This window comes from Harpegnathos saltator, unplaced genomic scaffold (genome assembly GCF_003227715.2).
Source record: "Harpegnathos saltator strain DR-91 unplaced genomic scaffold, Hsal_v8.6 scaffold854, whole genome shotgun sequence".
In the NCBI taxonomy this organism is placed as follows: domain Eukaryota; kingdom Metazoa; phylum Arthropoda; class Insecta; order Hymenoptera; family Formicidae; genus Harpegnathos; species Harpegnathos saltator.
The window spans coordinates 196219-212815 of record NW_020230709.1 but is presented as its reverse complement, the minus strand read 5'-3'; the positions used below and the strand labels follow the sequence as shown (position 1 = coordinate 212815).

At 40.2% G+C, this 16597-nt stretch overlaps 2 protein-coding genes across 2 annotated transcripts in view; both read left to right on the top strand.

The window, feature by feature from the left end:
* The first annotated feature begins 4614 nt into the window (after nt 1-4614).
* On the top strand, nt 4615-8803 carry LOC109504628 (cytochrome P450 6B5-like). Its single transcript, XM_019845133.2, has 5 exons — nt 4615-5224; nt 5643-6168; nt 6354-6575; nt 7537-7788; nt 8001-8803. Exons 1-5 carry the CDS (start codon nt 4898-4900, stop codon nt 8168-8170), a joined length of 1497 nt encoding a protein of 498 aa, XP_019700692.1. The 5' UTR covers nt 4615-4897; the 3' UTR covers nt 8171-8803.
* A 6430-nt stretch (nt 8804-15233) lies between these two features.
* LOC105191318 (hemicentin-1) overlaps nt 15234-16597 on the top strand; it is a 32884-nt gene continuing 31520 nt past the window's right edge. Inside the window, exon 1 of the mRNA XM_025307388.1 lies at nt 15234-15623. Coding sequence (XP_025163173.1) covers nt 15518-15623 — 106 coding nt within the window. The 5' untranslated portion in view covers nt 15234-15517. The remainder of the gene's footprint in view (nt 15624-16597) is intronic.

Genomic DNA, 16597 nt, shown 5'->3' with positions numbered 1-16597 from the left:
AAACATATAATTGAAATGCGCGGGTAGATCAAACGGTAAATGAATTGTCGAAATCCGTTTAACCGTGTGTCCACCGCGCGGAGAATTGAAATAAAGTCGCCGATATCCTAGCTCAGGCCGCATTAACGCGGCATGAACATCGTCGACGGTTATAAAAGACGTTATCTAGATCATATCTTTTATTTTATTTTGCGTTTTTCTTCTGTTTCTCTTTTTTTATTCCCCCTCTTTTTTTTTTTTATTCAAGACGTACGAGTAAACTTCTCGTATCTGAAACATGTTTGTACGCTCAGTGCCGTGGATGCCTTATATAGTACACTGATAAATTGCTAAAAGTGTTTGACTAGCTGTGTCATTTTTAACTGCGCGCAATCTCCGAATTGTTGATTCATGATGAACGTGCAGGTGTACTATCACATATGTACAAGGTATATACGATATATGTGATACACATGATAAATCTTTACTCTTATGATCTCGCTTAAAGACCGTAAAGATCGTATAGAATTGTGTCTAGGTTTAATTTGGTAAATTTGGTAAGTTTGAGATAGTTATAGCAAAAAAATAATAGAATTATCTTCTCGTTAGAACTTGTTATCTGCTTGCTTTGCAAAATATATGTATTTGTCGTCGTAAATAGAAAAATGGAACCGATATTCATTAAGTACACTGCAAATTCAAGTCTGTTATATTGACACGCACACGTGTGATTGATTGCAGATATCTTTATGTTTCTTGAATCGTGTCATTTAATACGTTTAAAGGTATCAAATGATGTGTAAACGAATCAAATGATTCAATTTAAGATGATAAGAAACGTGTAATGAAAACTTCATTAAATCATATATTTACACATGTCAAAATGACATACTCGGATTTGCAGTATTAATTAACACGCGATTATACCTAATTTTATTGTAATTATTCTCTCGAAATGACTAATCGGTCATTGTCGTATCATTATCTGTGTATCATTGTCTGTACTGTCTCACTACGTTAATGATAAACACAGCCAGTCTTATCATCTGAGTCGGAAGTCAGTGAAAAATATCTTACAGGACAGGATACGCATATCTCTCACTTTTGTTTTAAATGTTTTATTCTGTTTTTAATGTTTTATAAAATATCAGACAACTGTATTTTTTACATGAGACATATGTAAGTGCAATTAAAAATATGAAAACGAAACTCGACGTTTGCCGATCGCATTCAGTTAGGATTTACGAGTAAAGCGAACAGGAGCCATTTCGAGAGAATTAACGTGAGCTCGATAATTATTCAACAAAATACCGTTCGACAGTCGTCGAGATGTGGCAGAATCAGCAATTCAAACGGTTCATCTATGTTTAACCATGCGCTTTGAATATGTTACGAGCCTATTCTTGGAATACTCCACATTTTAATCGTGAACGCAAATGTAGATTATGTAGGATTGTGCCATCAGGAGGGATCACACTCTCACGAAATAGTAATGCAAACGATATCAGAATTTTATTCTGTAGTCAATAAATTAAACGCGAATACAAAAGAAGAAAGAAATTTTAAAAACAATGCTACGCACCGACTCGCATCGACTCGACAAACTCATCATGTTCTATTTTCGAATATCGAAGCCGAAATTAAAAAATTGCGTTTATCTCTCTATTGTCTTGTCGTCTCTCTCCCAGCATCGCCTTGGTGGTTGGCTTTCTGTTTGTCTTTCCTTGTTGTCGTCCTTTGTTGTTCTTTCGCCAGCAATGTTAGCACTATACAGGGTGTCTCGGAACAACTTTTACAGACCTCGTGGAGACATAAAGCAGATTAAGACAAGCATAAAAGTCCCAAGTACCGTTCTGCGATATTCGCCATAATTCCATTTCGAGTTATTAATGATAGAAATCTGAGGAGTAAGCGTGCGCCGAAATGGATGATTGGAGAAGCATCCCAGCCGCTCTATGTCTCCATGAGCTTTGTAAAAATTGTTCTAGGATATCCTGTACATAAAAAAGAAGAAAAACATCCAACATACATTATTAATTCTTCATTCTTTGTTATAATAACTAGTCGTGTACACGGACGCTCTTCAATCTCGTGATTGCTTAGTTCAAAATCACGTGATAACCTTAACATAATTCGCTTGTCGATATTTTACGATTCTTATTTTTTCGTTTAATGATCGAACGAAATCTTTTTATAACGTGTGAAAGACGCCAGCGGTAGATTATGAACATACGTGTTCACTTGTGTCTATCTAAAAGCAGTTGAACTTCACGAATCCCTTTCGCACGTATGTGCTTCATGATAATCAAAAGATAGACATATCGCGACAAAGAAATAATATTGCATCAAACATTTTAAAATATTAATCGATTCTATAATTACTTCTGACAAAATATCGAAAACAGGAGAATCACTTGTAAATAAATAGCGTATAAGATTAAATTTTATTTTTATTATGTATTACTAGCTTGAAGCACAAAGTGATGATTAAGTATATAATATATAGCGTGACTTAATATTTAATTAAAAATGATTATATCACAAAATGTTAAAAAAGGTTACTGCGCAACATTCTATGTACGTATATGTACTTTACGTCATATGTAAATAATCTTTTTTAGTGTTGATGTGAATGAAGAATGAGCGTCGTAAATGGATGTTTGGTCATCGATATATTATATGAAGTAACTATTGAGCAGTAAATTAGAATTTATATACGGTACATTTTTTATAATTTCATCGTAATGTCGCATTTGTATCGTTTGAAAATTTATATAGTATGTATGACTCGTAAATACACACGACTGCAAAGTGTCACCGTCTTCAGATGCATAAATTTTATTAGTATAACATATCGTTCTGGCATTGTTATGAAAATATTTTTTTATCTCGAACTTTCCCATTCCTCAAAATGTGGTTCCTTAGTCATCGAATTTGCTCGCAATATAAAATTCTTAAAACGTCAATGCCTTAAAATTAAGTGTTAATAAATTGACAGCATCACGCAGTTAGTAACCGTTGATATATTATATGCGCTAATTAAGATGGTAACACACACACACACACACACACACACGCACACACGTTTACATATATGCGCCTCTGATAATTAATGAGTCACATTTTAATGAAAATTAGGAAAGTTTGAGACTCTGTTTAAAAATAATGTTGCTCGTGGAACGTTTCTCAGAAATTGCTCATAAAATATTATTTATGCCAATGCCAGAGTGTGATATGTTATATTAATAAAATTAATACACAACTGAAATACATTCGCATATTTGTGAGTCATACAATGTAAATCCTCGACAATACAAATAATACAAACTATACTACACACATACACACACACATAAACTGCATAGAATGAAAATATAACTACGTGATCTAATTTTTTACAAAGTTTCGTGTGACGGAATTGCTCCACTCAAATTTCAGGACACTCTGTAATATATTAATATACATGTAATTTATATCGTGAAAGGTAACCGTAATTAATTTTTCGCTATATTCCGCTCGGGCGACATCTTTCTTACACGTCTAACAGTATATGCGAGTGTGTGTGATCGGTTAACATATTTGAATTGCACTTGGCTAACGTTCTTTCACCAGAAAGATCTACTAGATAATATATAAATAACAGCGTTTTTTACGAATAATTAACAATTTGCAGATTAGAAGAGTGTAATTTGGATTATATTTTGCAACGGTTGACATAAAAAGAGATATGTACGAAACGTTAAACACATAAAACATGAGTTTTTTGGGAAGTGTGTTTTTCATTTCCTCATTCATGATTTTCCTTGTGTCATTGTCAGTTTTTTTAGCAAACAAGCCCCGATATAGCTAACGCTATCTAATAATTAATATGACTTTCAAATAAGAAATTATTACTCAACCAAACTTGCAACTAATGTTAAAATATCGCGACTATGTGTTTAACAACGTATGAATATATTCGTGTGTTTAATAACATATGAATAGATTCGAAAACAAAAGATATTAATTTTAAATAAAAGAGAAATATTGCATTTTTCGTTTTTTCTCGGCGGAGTTTCTAATAGAGAACGCGTCTCCAGGTGGCGGATGGGAGAGTGCTCGTCAACTTCTTCGGAGAAAGAAGGAAGGAAATACAATACTTTCCGTGGACCAGCAGGCTATCCTTAAGATAATATGTCAAGCGATCTACGCTAATATGACATTGGATGACACGTCTATATGACATTGGAGATATAAATTGCCAATATCGCAAACGGAGTCCTCCGATCTTTGGTTATAAACAGTCCCATCACATTACTGGAATGTGGTGGTACTCAAAACTCGTGAGAACAAAACGATAAATATAGTCGCACAAAATAAACCTATTAATAACGATCTGCTGTTAGTAAAAGATAATGTAACAGTCCAACTGAGCTTATTGTAAGAAAGTAACAATTTTTTTCTAACAATTTTCTGATATCGCGTTTGTAGTGACCAGTATGGTTTTTGAGATTCCACTATTATGCAACATTTTTAATAAAAGTTCAATAATATCTCACAAAATTAGCTTCTTTTTAAAATTAATCATCTTAAGTAACGCTTTTCTTTTTTATTTATGATGTAACATCTGTCTTATCATTATTGTTATTAGATAACGGCGCTAAAAGCTATCACAGACGCGTTAAATCTAGCAAGTCAGCATGATATTCACACCTCGAGTTATTATTTGTTATCTTTGATGTGACCGTGCCTCTTGGCGTCATCAGAAAGAAATAGTAATCAAGTAAGCCGCCCCCTCCTCGACTGTCGCAAAATCGTCATTGGTTCAGTAACCGACGGTTTATTATTGAGGTCGGAAGCAACTGAGACGTTAGTTGCACAAGAGCAATTAGAGAATCAAGATCAAGTGATCAAGCGACAAGTGAATCAATCGACGAAAATGGTGTTAGCAATTTTGTTTGTTTGCGTGACAATTTTGCTATCCTTTTATTATTGCCTCGCCAACTTCGACTACTGGAAGTCTCGCGGTGTTAAGGGACCGCAACCGATTCCGTTTTGTGGCACTATCGCTAAACACCTTTTCAAAAAAATATGTTTAGGTGCCTACTTGAGAGAGATTTACGAACAGTATCCGGACGAGGCGATGGTCGGTGTGTTTTTCAGAGAACAACCCGCGCTTGTTCTTAGGGATCCTGACCTAATCAAGCATGTACTGATCAAAGATTTTTCCGTTTTTCCTGAGCGGGAAATCGCAGTTTTTGATAAGGTATGTATTTTGCATTTTGCGCGATAACACGATCAATAATTACCAAACCGGTTATAAATAGTTACAAAACTGGTTTCTTTAGCAGCGGTTTATTAAAATACAAATCTATCGAGTATAATCGTACATCTACAACAAACAAACAAACGCGTAGAGTAGTGAGTAGGTTTGAGCGAATTACGTATCAATCGCAGTGAATGTAAATTAGAAAATTGGAAGGTAGGTACGATGGGAAGACTGTAGGCTTGTTTTCTTTCTCTCTCTCTCTCTCTCTCTCTCTCTCTCTCTCTCTCTTTTTCCCTTACCGGCACGGAGTTACTGGCGTATAAGTTTCCGAGCAGGCGTTGATCACACGGAAACTTCAAGGGGAAACTTTCTAACGTAATTCCCGCTTTCTGATACACTGATGCATAATTTATAGGCCGAACCCCTGTCCCTGCATCTCTTCAGGATCGACGGTGCTAGATGGCGACCATTAAGAACGCAGCTCTCGCCCGTTTTCACGTCCGGAAAGTTGAAGGACATGTTTCACTTGTTGCTGGAGTGTGCCGAGCACTTGGAGAGGCACCTGAACGAGATCGTGTCCAAAGACCTGATCATCGAGTGCCGAGAGCTAACGTCTAAATACACCATCGACGTGATCGGATCGTGCGCTTTCGGCATCGAGATGAACGCTCTGAAGCAGAAGGACAGCGAATTCCAAAAATTGGGTGTTAAAATCTTCCGCACCGATATGAAAACGTATATCAGGAAGCTATTTAGAGATGTTGCGCCCAAGTTGTACAATCGTATTGGAATTATCCTCGACGACCACGACGTGACCAACATCATGACGAACATGATCAGGAACACCATAGACTACAGAAAGAAAAACAATTTCCACAGACACGATTTCATCGATGCGCTCATAACCCTTAAGAATCATCCCGAAAAATTGGGTCTCGATCGTAAGCGACTTCGCTCGTTAATTCTCGAATTGATCAAATTTGCTTTTCTTTCCTCAAATATCTCTACGTTTTTCATCTCGTGCGAAATAACGTTAGACGCCTGTTAAATGTCACTCATCGGGCCAGACGATTATTTAACGAAAGGACTAAGGTTCAATTAATATGAGATAAATTCTTACTTGCAGACGTACCGGACATATACATCGCCGCTCAATTATTCGTATTTTTCGCGGCCGGCTTCGAGACGTCCTCCACGACGATGAGTAACGTTTTGTTCGAGTTGGCGCAACATCTGACGATTCAGAAAAAAGTACAAGCTGAAATCAGGCAGGTGCTCGATAACAATAATGGAGCGATATCGTACGACAGTATCAAAAAGATGACTTATTTGGAGCAAGTACTCAAAGGTTTGTTTATGGCTTCACAAAATGATTTTCTTAGGAGTTGCATCGGCTCACAGATACTCACAGTCTCGTTGATCTTTTCTAACGTGATTTTGTAAGTGAGCGTGCGCGAGAGAGATCTTTGCCGCATATTCCTTAATTATACGGCAAATCGGCCGTTCGAAAGCATATTTGCCGAGTATCAGGTTCATCGTGTTGAGGTAGGTGCTTCGCTACGGCGGTAGCACTTATTAATCGAAAATACTTGCGGCGATAATAAAGATGGTCGAAAAGTAAAGAAAAAGTGCTATCTAGTATCTAGTAGAGATGTGCGAATCAAGAATTTTTATGTCGAATCGAATCGAATCTCATTTTCTTAATTCAAATTCGAATCGAATCGAATCATTAAAAAATTTAACATGACTGTATGTCTATTAAACATGCAAGTAATAATGAAAGATTTTAATATGAAAGGGAATATTGATATTGTAATATCATCTTAAAATAAAATATATATTTAAATATTTAAAGTAATTTATAATTAAGTTATTAATTATAAGTTAAGTTAATTACAAGTTAAGGGTTCAAACATACAGGCCCAGATGACTCGTTTTGTAGCTGATGCACGCAAACGATAATGTAGTTGATTCCTATTCGAATTCGATTCGGATTCGAATCATAAGGGTTCAAATTCGAATAGTTCAGACATCTCTAGTATCTAGATATCTATATTTTAGCAAAGTATCTATACATAACAGTCACGTATCCATACGTTTCGTTAGGTAGGCTTCATAACAAAATATTATCATAACGACAGTCGAGAACCGAGAATCTCTCTCCTGAGAAAACGCCTGAGAAAAGAAAATGAAAAGTCATGTAAATAGCGTCAATCTCGCACGGCGACACGCATATACTATTCTAATAATAAGCTTCGAACACATCTGCCTTGAACAATAGCTAATGCCTTACAATTGTGACTTTGCAGAAACTCTTCGGAAATATCCGCCAGTAATGTTCCTCGCACGAAATGCTCAGCAGAAATACACTTTTGAGCATACCAACGTCAGCATAGACAAGAATCTTAAAGTATACATACCTGTCTTTGGAATTCATTACGATCCGAATATCTACCCGGATCCGGAAGTCTTTGATCCCGAAAGATTCAACGATCAGAACATGCAAAGCAGGAATCCCATGCATTACCTGCCCTTCGGGAACGGTCCGAGAAATTGCATCGGTAATTTGTAACTTGTGCATGAATGTATTTACTGAGACATTCGCATGTGATGCCTCTCCTTCGCTTTCTCTCTCCCTCTCTCTCTCTTTCTCTCTCTCTCTCTCTCTCTCTCTCTCTTTCCCTCTCTGTTTTTCTGTTGGCAATTTTTTATCTATTCTCGATAAATAAAGATATGTCATTTAATCACATTACAATATTTACGCTTCTTTTAGGTGCGAGGTTTGCCGCATATCAAGCAAAAGTCGGCCTGATAAAAATACTACTGAATTATGATATCAGCGTCTGCGAGAAAACTCAAATCCCGTTAATTCTTAATCGCCAGCAACAAATGATGTTTCAGACAGATCATGGCATGTACGTCAAATTTACTAAGCTCAGCTAAACACAACAGTGAGGATGTGCATAATTTCGATTTTATATACAATTATGTATATATGTGTGTGTGTGTCTGTGTGTGTACTTATCAACATAAATAAAAATACCACAAAGAGAAGGAAATACAATAAGAGAAGAAAGTATTGGCGGAAGCGACCGACATGATAAATTCGAAATGGAAAATGATAGATTACTGAATAGAGTGAGTACTACTAAGCAACTGAGTGAGAGATAGACCGAAGAAAATGTAGTAATGAAATAATCGGAAAAAAATGGAGATTAGACATTGGACAACGTTTCGTAAGACGTTATAAACTAAGTAATTATTCAGCGTTTTATAATCAGCATTCTAATTTGGTGTTCTATTTGAAGAGACATAACAACATGATTAGACATGATAAACTAATGTTGATTGAAGTTTATTAATACGTATTTTACTTTGTGGGCTACTTATTGTTTACATATCAAAGTTGGGTTTTCTTGATCAATGAAAGTAAATCAATGAAAGTTTCGTATCACATGCTTCTCTACCATTATAAATCTTTATGGTAGAAAGAGATGGAGAGAATTACAACAAGTAGAATGTATTCATCATTTTGACTTTCATTAAATGAACGAAATTCGTGTGTGCGACACGTTACATGTGTTTTTTCTTCAATGATCACGATGTTGATTATATTGCCTATCTTTATATACGACAATGTAACAGCATAAAAATAATAATATAATTTATTTTTAACATACACTTAATTCACATATTACGTGATAAATTTCTCCTATTCTTCTTCTATCAATTCAAATTTTTGTCGATTTTTGTTGATTTTTGTCGAAATTAATATTTTATCCATTACGAAGAACTTTTTTAGCGAATAACTATTATCGATCTTCAAATTTTTGGCTACAGCAACGTTTATTTTTTGCGCAGTGTTGTATCAGTATTTGTAATAATAAAGAAGTGTATCGTTATGTCCTAGTTTGAAAATTCAACGACTACAATGGTGACAATAACGTGAGATCGCGTGCTGTTGAACAGCGAATTTTGCATTATTCCTCGAGTAAAAATCGATAACGGGACTAAAATTCGCCGTCGCTAAAATTAAGATTAACAGCGTTCGTAACAATTTTTCACGATATTTTGTTGAGCTGTGTCGCAAACCTTCTAGTGTTGTGCTATCATGTCAGCGCTATCTTGCAGTTATTGGAAAGCGCATGGGGCGTGAAGGGTCCAACACCACTGGCGACTTTGGCAAAATTCTGCTCAGCAAAGGGCCTCTGGAACATGTTTTGACAGAAATTTACGTTGAATACAAAGGAGATATCGTTAATAGACACATCTACTCAGGTCTCGATTATATTTTGGTAGTCAAGAGCTTTACTCTTATAAAAGATATTTTTATTAATTCGTCTAACTTTATTGACAGGAGGAGACCATACGTGAACGGGAAGGTTGTTTATTCAAATCGTTGTGAATCTACTTGGGGATTACTTTCAAAAATCGGAATAATCATCGAAACGCATATCGGCTCTGTCAATATTATTAATATAATTTTGTTGATCTGAAGAAATCCACGTTGAAACTTAGGCGTTTATCTTGTTATGGTAAAACCTCGATTTATTTAATAAAAAAGAAATTTTGATAATATTTCAAGTGACAACTGATTAGATATCGGCGTTAATGCGGCGTGCACCATTAAACTGCGATTAAATGTAAAAAAAAATGGAAAGGAAGGAATGATAAGTCTATTTCTCGACCTTTATCCACATCGTTGTCGTTGCGTAAATATTATTTTACGCATTATATTTATGAGTCAGCATACAGAAAGGTTACAAAATATATCTTACAGATTCTCGTATTTTCAATTCCTTTGCTTTATTTACCGAGAGTCATATTTTCAACTTATCAAGATAAGCTCGAGCTGAGCAAGTTAACAAAGAGAAACTTGATGAAAAATGATTTGCATCTCAATTTTTCAGATAACCGTAATTCAGTGCAAATTGGTTCACGATCGAAGGGAAGCGATGGCGGTCGCTGAGGGTTCTCGCTTTTCACTCAATGACATGTTCTGCCTTCTAGTGCGATGTAACTTTGAATAACTTCAGTCAGTATATGGATCGCCGAGTGTAGCAGAAGTCGACCATCGATTGCAGAATGGTCACGTTCGAGTTCACCGTTGACGTAATAGGCACTCGCGCGTTTAGCATTCAACTTCACACACTAAACGATAACGATTGTGAATGACGAAGAAGATGATGTAATTGTCGATGAAGAACATTCTCAAGGATAGCTTAAAAGATAAGCTGCCGCGAGCTCAAGTCAATTAATTCTTATCGTATCAACATAAAGGTCGAGTAGTTATTTGTCATGGCTATTACTAAGTGTAACCAGAAACACAACGTGATTTAGCACGTTTGTAAAAACATATTTTGAAAAATATCTAGAGAAACTGTCCGAGTTGAATACAACGAGACCTAGATGTAAAGTTTCGTCGTGCTTGCCGTCGATGTAAAATTTCTCTTCTCGTAGAACTGAGAAACGTCATCGTGATGCAGGCAGGTGTGTTTCTCGTCGTCGGCTTCTTCGCGTCCTCCATGGCGACGAGGCCTACTATACGAGTCCCATACGAGTTGGCATTAAATCCGGACTGCAGAAGCGACTCGGGACGGAGATCATGAGAGAGTTCGAGAAGACCGACGATGTGATGGAATACGACAGCATAAGAATGATGAGTTACTTGGACGCGATCTTTAAAAGCAAGACGCTCGTCGTTCGTCGAATATATATATCGTAAATTGAAGCGCGTATATATCGATTGAGCGCGAAAACTTACATTTTTGCATCCTTCTTTCTTTAAATTTAGAGGCCCTAAGGAGACGTGCGCCGGTCGCGCACATTATAAGACATTTGCTCGCGGACTGCACCTTCTCCGGAACGCAAGTTCGCATCCTGAAGGAACAGCGAGTCTATGGACTCGCTACTGGTCTACCCAGTTCAACTTGATCCCGACATTTATTCCAATTCGGAGATCTTCGAACCTGAACGATTCAGGAAGGACGATGGCGAATTGGTGACCCCGATGTCAGATAAGAATCTGCCGTTTGGAATGGCCTAGAAACTGTACTGGTAATGCCCGACGAAACCTCAAATTTTTTTCGTCTGGAAGAGATCAAGATATTGTAAGACTTACGACGAATAATCTTATTTTCGCATATACGAAAATAGAATACGAGATAAGAAACTTTCGTGTGACTTTCCAAACTTTATTCACAGATAATTCAGCATTGCTGTACAAATATCGAATGTTTTGTGTAACGTTAATTAAACGAAGAAATGTTTTCAAGCGTTCGCTTCGCCATGACAGACGAAGATTGGTATTGTCGAGATATTGAAAAATTTCAAAATAAATGTGTGCGAGAAGACTAGCAATACAGTGAGCAATCTCGTTCCTTACTCGTTCCGAATACTCGTTGCGAAAGAGAGCACGTATCTAAGATTCTCGAGAATTGATCGAGGTTGATCTATAAATGCAGCAGAGCCGATATGATATACGTGTTATATTCTCTATATCATCATCGATTGCTTCATTCTCCAATTTGCTATATTTTCACGATCTTAAATTATAATATTATAAAATTACGCTCTCATATAACTCTATAAAATTACCTCTTGAACTGTGCCAATCGGATCAGTCAAAAGTCATTGTAATTTTTAATAAATTTAAATGTACATAATTCGACAACATCATTAATACTCTGCCAAGTCAGCGGTAGATAACAACGATGACGATAGAGACCAAGATTAATCTTTTTTCATCGAATGCAGTGAGTTTAAAAGCCGTACTTTTCCACTAACTCGATATTGACGATGAATATCACAAATATGTGAGATGAATGGAAATATTTTGCGCTTTTATTGATAGAATGTTAGATCAAGTGTTTCGGGCTACTTTCGTATTTAATCCAACGATTGTGCGTCTCGAGTATTACATCTGCGCAAATGTGTATTCTAGAGACTTGTTATCAGACAATAAACTTTCATCTCGAGTACTTTATCGCGAGTGCTTTATTGCGCACTTATAGCGAGTGTGTAGTAATTATGACAGACACGGCGCCGGCATGCCTATTGAGCGCATGTGTACGAATACGATATTAAGCGCTCATCGTGAAATTGCAAGGTGACTACTCGAGGAGCTGATTTTTGGGTTCCCTTCACTCGTCGAGATATCTGCCGACATGTCTCGATGTTTCCAAATTTGTCTTCGACATATCGCGCGAGTCGCAAAATCGCCTCTGATAAAAGAGGTGGGGCGTCCTGACGAACAGTTAACGTTTCATATTTCGTCGGCTTTATTTTCGAATTTAAAAATCTCCGTGCCGATGCAGTGCGCTTCACGTGCGTGTACACATTTGTGAGTTTATTTTCGTCCTTTTTTTCGGTCAGCCGACGTACACGTAAATCACTTTCACTGCCTGCGGGGTGCAAAATTAAATCCGGCTTGTTCTGTAATTCAATTTTTAGCTTTTAATACTCGCGCTTTTATGCATTGGCAGTTGTCATTTCCCTTGAATTGTTACGTTCCGCCGCAACAACACAAAGCGCATGTAAAAAGCTGCGCGCGGCGCATCGCGAGCCGCGTGGATTTGAAAGATTAATTGGCAGGGAAATAAAAAGAACCAGATAGCGAAGACTCTATGTATCTAGACTTTTAAACTTTGTTCTGACTGCCTGCAAAGAGCGTATATCCCTTGTGTTAATTCACCGCTGTTAACATAACGTTCGACGGCGGCGTACCGGGCGAAAGTAACCCGTTTGGCGTTTATTATACGTCTGCCTGACAAGGTTTACCGTGTAACATATAGATATATCTCGTATACGACATATCACACTTCATAACTTTGCGTCGTAAACTCTCGCTCAACAAATGCACGTCGGTCGGATTTTCCGTCTCGCCTTAATAGCGCGGCGCCCTGCAGCAGTCGGAAATTAATATCGCGCCGATTCAAGGCCCGTAAAGTTCACTTTAAGGACACAATGTGATTACTTCAGGCACATTTCGTACCTGTCGCGGGGTTGTATCGGATGCTTCGAATGAGGAAGATCGTAAAAGATGGTGAGTTTCGCCTTTAGAGTATCCTCCAACGATGAGAGCGCAACGTCGTTTCCTCCGCAAAGTTTCCCCCGTTGATCCGTCGTGACAATTAAGATTCGAGTTCTCGATGACTCCGAGTCCCGTCGTGCCCTTTCCTAAACGCAATTCTACCCGCGGGACACCCCTCGCTTGCCGCTAAACAGCGTCCTAACTACAGCGGCGCGCACCGACTGTGAACATTTTTCACACCGAACTACAAGCAAAATACAAATGGCCCGTGTTCTTTTGTTCTGTATCGTTCGCGGTCTCAGCGTTTTCAGCGACAGCAGCCGTTTCCTAACGTCCACCGATTCGCGAAGCGTGGGTCGGACGAGGGGTGCGCGCGGCCGGGCGGGCTCGAGCGAGAACGACGGGGATGAAAAGTGGTCGGCGAGCGCTTTAAGCGGCCGCCGCGCCGGAGGGTGACGGAGTCGCACGAGTCGCGCCGAGCCGAGCCGAAAGCTCCGACAACCCCGTCAGTAGGCCTGCCGCAACGCAGCAGTGAGCGCGCCTTCCATCACGAGTGGGAGTTCGCAGTGCCTGAGGATCGGCCGATCGGCAGGACTTTTTTACGGATTGCGGCCGAACGTCACTCGGCTCTGATCCGATCGTCGATCGTCCGTCGCGCGCGAGTGTAACCCGTGCGCCGATTACGGATCGAGAGCGATCGCCGTCGATCACGCCGCGATCCCCAGTGAAAAGTGTTTCCGCGAAAGTGCACCCCCTCGAGGAGGCGACGGGGCAAGCACCTCTTGCCGCTCGTGCTACGTCGTACGGTTCTCTTGAAAGAAACTTGGCACGGCTCCCAAGTGTGACCCGGAATCACGGTATCACGGAATCGCGATCAGCTCGGACAGTCCTGAGAAAGCGACATATATTTTCAACCAACCAAGTAGACGAGGATAGACGAGCGATCTCTCAGATTCTTGTCTGTACCTGAAATCTCGTAGTATTGATCACCACCGAGGGTCCCTCGATCGGTTCGTCGAGCGACTGAGGAGCGCGAATACTCCTCGTCATTGATCAATATTTTCTTGCCGGATTATAATTATCGAGAGAGAGAGAGAGAGAGAGGGAAAGAAAATAGCGCTGAACTTCTCTCACGGCGGTCGCAGAGGGAAAGAAAAACGCGCGCTACGTGGCGAGTGAAAAGCGAGAGGGAGAAAAGGAAAAAGAGAGAAAGAGAGAAAGAGAGAGAGAGAGAGAGAGAGAGAGAGAGAGAGAGAGAGAGAGAGAGAGAGAGAGAGAGAGAGAGAGAGAGAGAGTGGGCGGTAATAATAACGATATACCAAAGTGCAACGTGAAATGCTTCCGCCCGCACGGCACAACGATGATAGGCCCTGACACCCCCGTGTAACGTTTATCGCGCGATACAGCGCGAGCCAAGTTGCCACCTAACCTTTATCGATTTTTCCGACCCACGCTCTCGAAAACATCATTACGTCATTATTGCCGAGCGATGACGGAGGAGGAGCGCGCGGACCGACCGCGCGTGTGAAACTTAGTGGTGTATGAAGTGAACGCCAATAGACTATGCAAGGATGTACAATTACCCGATCGAGTAACCCCATTAGACGACGTTGAAGTTTGCATACATAAATAACGCGCGTAATCGCGCGCGGAACCCTTAAGGAGCTGCGCGACTTACTTATAATCCTCAGTTTTACGTCGGGACTCTATAAGCGAGCTGTGCTCTCTCGCGTGCTCCGTGAACTGCACTTAAGTCTCCTCTCGAGGTGCAGTTCGAGCCTCCCCCCGCGGCACTACCTCCCGCATACGCGCCGCCACCCCCGTCCCCGCGCTCGTTACCCGTTAAAAGTGTATATCGGACGTTTTATCGGAGGTCACCGTGGAAAATCAACTCGGAGCAGGAGGAGGCGGAGGAGGAGGAGGAGGTGGTGGTGGCGGAGGAGGAAGAGGTGGAAGAGGAGGAGGAGGCGGAGGAGGAGGAGGAGGAGGAGGAGGAGCAGGAGGACTCACCGGGGTCGAATCGATGCGACAGATCCTCGTCCACCACTTATGACGAGATGCACTCATTAGATAGCAGATTTCGGACCTGACGGATCTCCAAGGATTCGTCTCATTGAAAGTTATCAGCCGCGTCGGCTTTCTCCCCCAACCCTGCACTCCCACCCCACCCCATCCCACCTCACCTCACCTCACCTCACCTCGCTCCTACCCTTCGCTTAAGTACGGGACTTAAGGAGGACGATATCCGAACGAGGAGGATGGGAAGCACAGAATCGCTTACAATGGAGAGGATGCTTTTGCTGATGAGCTTGCTGGCCCGGTTCGTCGTAGCGGAAGTTTTGCTCGGCAATGTCGACGAACCACGTAAGTGAATGAAAAACTTGAAAGTTTCTTTCTCCCGGCCACCTCTGCGCACAGGGAGGGAGGAGAGAGAGGGAGGGAGAGAGAGAAAGAGAGAGAGAGAAATAGAGGAATAAAAAATAATATGTAATTGCGAAGAGACAGTTCTGTGCCCTTGTTTGTTTGCGTCCGATAATGGAATTGGGGAAACAAATAATTGGTTTGGATCGGAAGAGTACTTTGATTCTAGTTATATAAGGTTTCGCCCTCTCTTTCGCCGTATTATTTCTTCCTCTTCGTCTTCCTCGGGTTTATGCTTCGTCGGGAGTTCCGTTATCGGTTATGTACGTACGGCGGTACGTTTAAGGCTAAGTATCCGCGTTGCTTTCAAAAGCAACCGGCCTGAAATGTTTACGCTCGCAACATTTTCCTGCTTTCAACATAGCGAAAATATTTATGCGTCTACATTAAGATCGCTTACACCGATGCGTATCGATCGTCTATATTACGACGCAGAGAGTTATGAAGCAGTAGATGTTGCATGACGCGGTGGTGCCGCAATGTGAACGACGGACGATTAGTCTCGTCCCCTCCCTCCCCTCCCCCCTAGAAAGTTGCCGCGCTGAAACTGACTACGATCTGACTAGACAAACTGTCTCTGTATAAACCGCTGTATAAACCGCCATGGAATGGCGAATGGCTGTTTCGAAAAGTAACGTGGTCAGGTTCGGCAATCGATGCTCGGCTATTCGCGAAATATTCGACGTCGAAAGTTAAAAAATCGCGAGAAAGCGCTGAGATGGATATGCGAATTCTCGCTGTTGGGGGGAGATTCTCGACACACTCGGCATCTGCGCGTGGCGTCTGAGAAAATTGACAGCGCATCGCGGCAGATTAAAACTACAATGTTCTGTAGGCTAGCTATTGCTTGATCAAATGTTTCGCGCGATGCGAGTTAGCGCGGAAAAAACATGGAAATAGATGTTTCTGCGGGACGC